The sequence below is a fragment of the Parus major genome, unplaced genomic scaffold, assembly GCF_001522545.3.
Source record: "Parus major isolate Abel unplaced genomic scaffold, Parus_major1.1 Scaffold1318, whole genome shotgun sequence".
NCBI lineage: Eukaryota > Metazoa > Chordata > Aves > Passeriformes > Paridae > Parus > Parus major.
In genome coordinates, this window is record NW_015380171.1 from 1 (window position 1) to 1,518 (window position 1,518).

The 1,518-nt window shown below is 59.6% G+C and overlaps 1 protein-coding gene across 1 annotated transcript; it reads right to left on the reverse strand.

The window, feature by feature from the left end:
• Window positions 1-298: 298 nt before the first annotated feature.
• LOC117243845 (G2/M phase-specific E3 ubiquitin-protein ligase-like) lies at window positions 299-1,324 on the reverse strand (the record flags this gene model as incomplete). Its single annotated transcript, XM_033511819.1, has 3 exons — window positions 778-1,324; window positions 539-701; window positions 299-452 (listed from the first exon to the last, which is right to left on the reverse strand). Coding segments are annotated over exons 1-3 (466 nt in total), but the record flags the coding sequence as incomplete, so codon positions are not given.
• Between the last annotated feature and the right edge of the window lie 194 nt (window positions 1,325-1,518).

Here is a 1,518-nt window from a genome sequence, read left to right on the forward strand (position 1 = left end):
CAGCTTCCCAACTCACCCCTCTTCCTCTGCCTCCTCCCTGCCTCCTGGGTAAAGGCATTCCCTGGCATTGCACCTGTTGTGCCTCTCTCCTAGATCTGCAAAGGCATCGTTGTCCTCCCATGTTGGCAGTCTGATGGAGAAAGGAACAGCTGATGTGTTTCTGCTGCCCCGACCCCAGGGAGGTAACAGGGTGTCCCTGCTCTTCCTCCAATGCTTTTCCAAGTCCCCTGAGAGGCGGAAATCCAGACTCCCCGGATGGGGCTGGCTTGGACTGCTGGGGCAGGGCCTGGCACAGTACGGCACTTGCACCCTCCTGTCTTGTGAATCACACTGAAGGACACCAACCTGAGAGGGGTTCGGATCCCGATAAAGAACACTTCAACAAGAAATGTCTCACGGTCTCTGCAGAGGGGGCAGCAGAAAGACAAAAGACCAGCACACATGGCCTGTCCCTGCAGGGCAAACAGAAGCAGTGTGAGCCAGGCCCTGGTGCTGCTGAGCACCTGTTGTGTCCCAGGCCTGTGGGCATGGCTCTCACCTGGAGGCAGTCCCTGTGGAACCAGGCTCTTTTGCATGCTGGGCACACTATGGTGTTGAAGGTCTTTCTGTCCTCCACTGGCTCCATGCAGATGGGGCATTCGGTGCCCGGCTCTGGAGTCACCTGCACGACCTGCACTGGACGGTGCTCAGGGCAGTAGGACCTGGGGGCAAAAGGACGGGCATAATGAGAAAGACTTGGTCCTTCCCCGAGGGTGGCCAGGAGGGGAGAGGAGTTACCTGAATGGAACAATGTACTGCGTGACACAGCCACCCTCCTTGGCACAGGGCAGGTGGAACCATCTGTTGCAGCCTTCCTTGCAGCACAGGATGGTGGCCCCGCTCTGGCCGCAGATGCAGCAGTGCTGGAATGAGCCAGGCAGCCCCATCAGCAGCAGCCATGGGACCTCCCCAGGCAGCCCCAGGGCTCTGGGCAGGGCTCCAGATGTGGCTGCTGCTGGCTCTCAGCCCACAGAGCCAGCTGGTGAGGGAAGCTCCTGTGCCAGAGACTCCACGGAGCTGCTGGGAGCCAGACTTTGTCCCACAGCCGGCTGCATGGCCGGCCTTTCTTGCTGGGGGTCTGGGCTAAGCTCTGGCCAGCCTCTCCTGGCACAAATGTCCCTGCTCTTTTGCCAGGCTCTCACCTTCTGTGTCGCCCGCCTGACTGCAAGTTGGATATCTCGAGGCAGAAAACCCAGGAGTCCAAGACGTTTATTGGCTTGCTGGAAAAGCAGTGTGGCAAAATACTGCAGAATTGGAGAAGAGCTGATGAGGACAGGGTGGCAGGGACTGCCCATTGCAATGCTGGAGGGAGTGCCCAGAGCCACTCACCAGGCAAAAGACGTGGGCACAGAGCCCGTATTTCTCATGTTTGTCGCCGCAGGTGTCCGGGTCAGCCTCTGCACGGCGACACAGCACGCATGCTGCAGGGGACAGAGCCAATGGCAGCGGGCATGAGCAGCTCTGTGGGGCTCTCAGCCC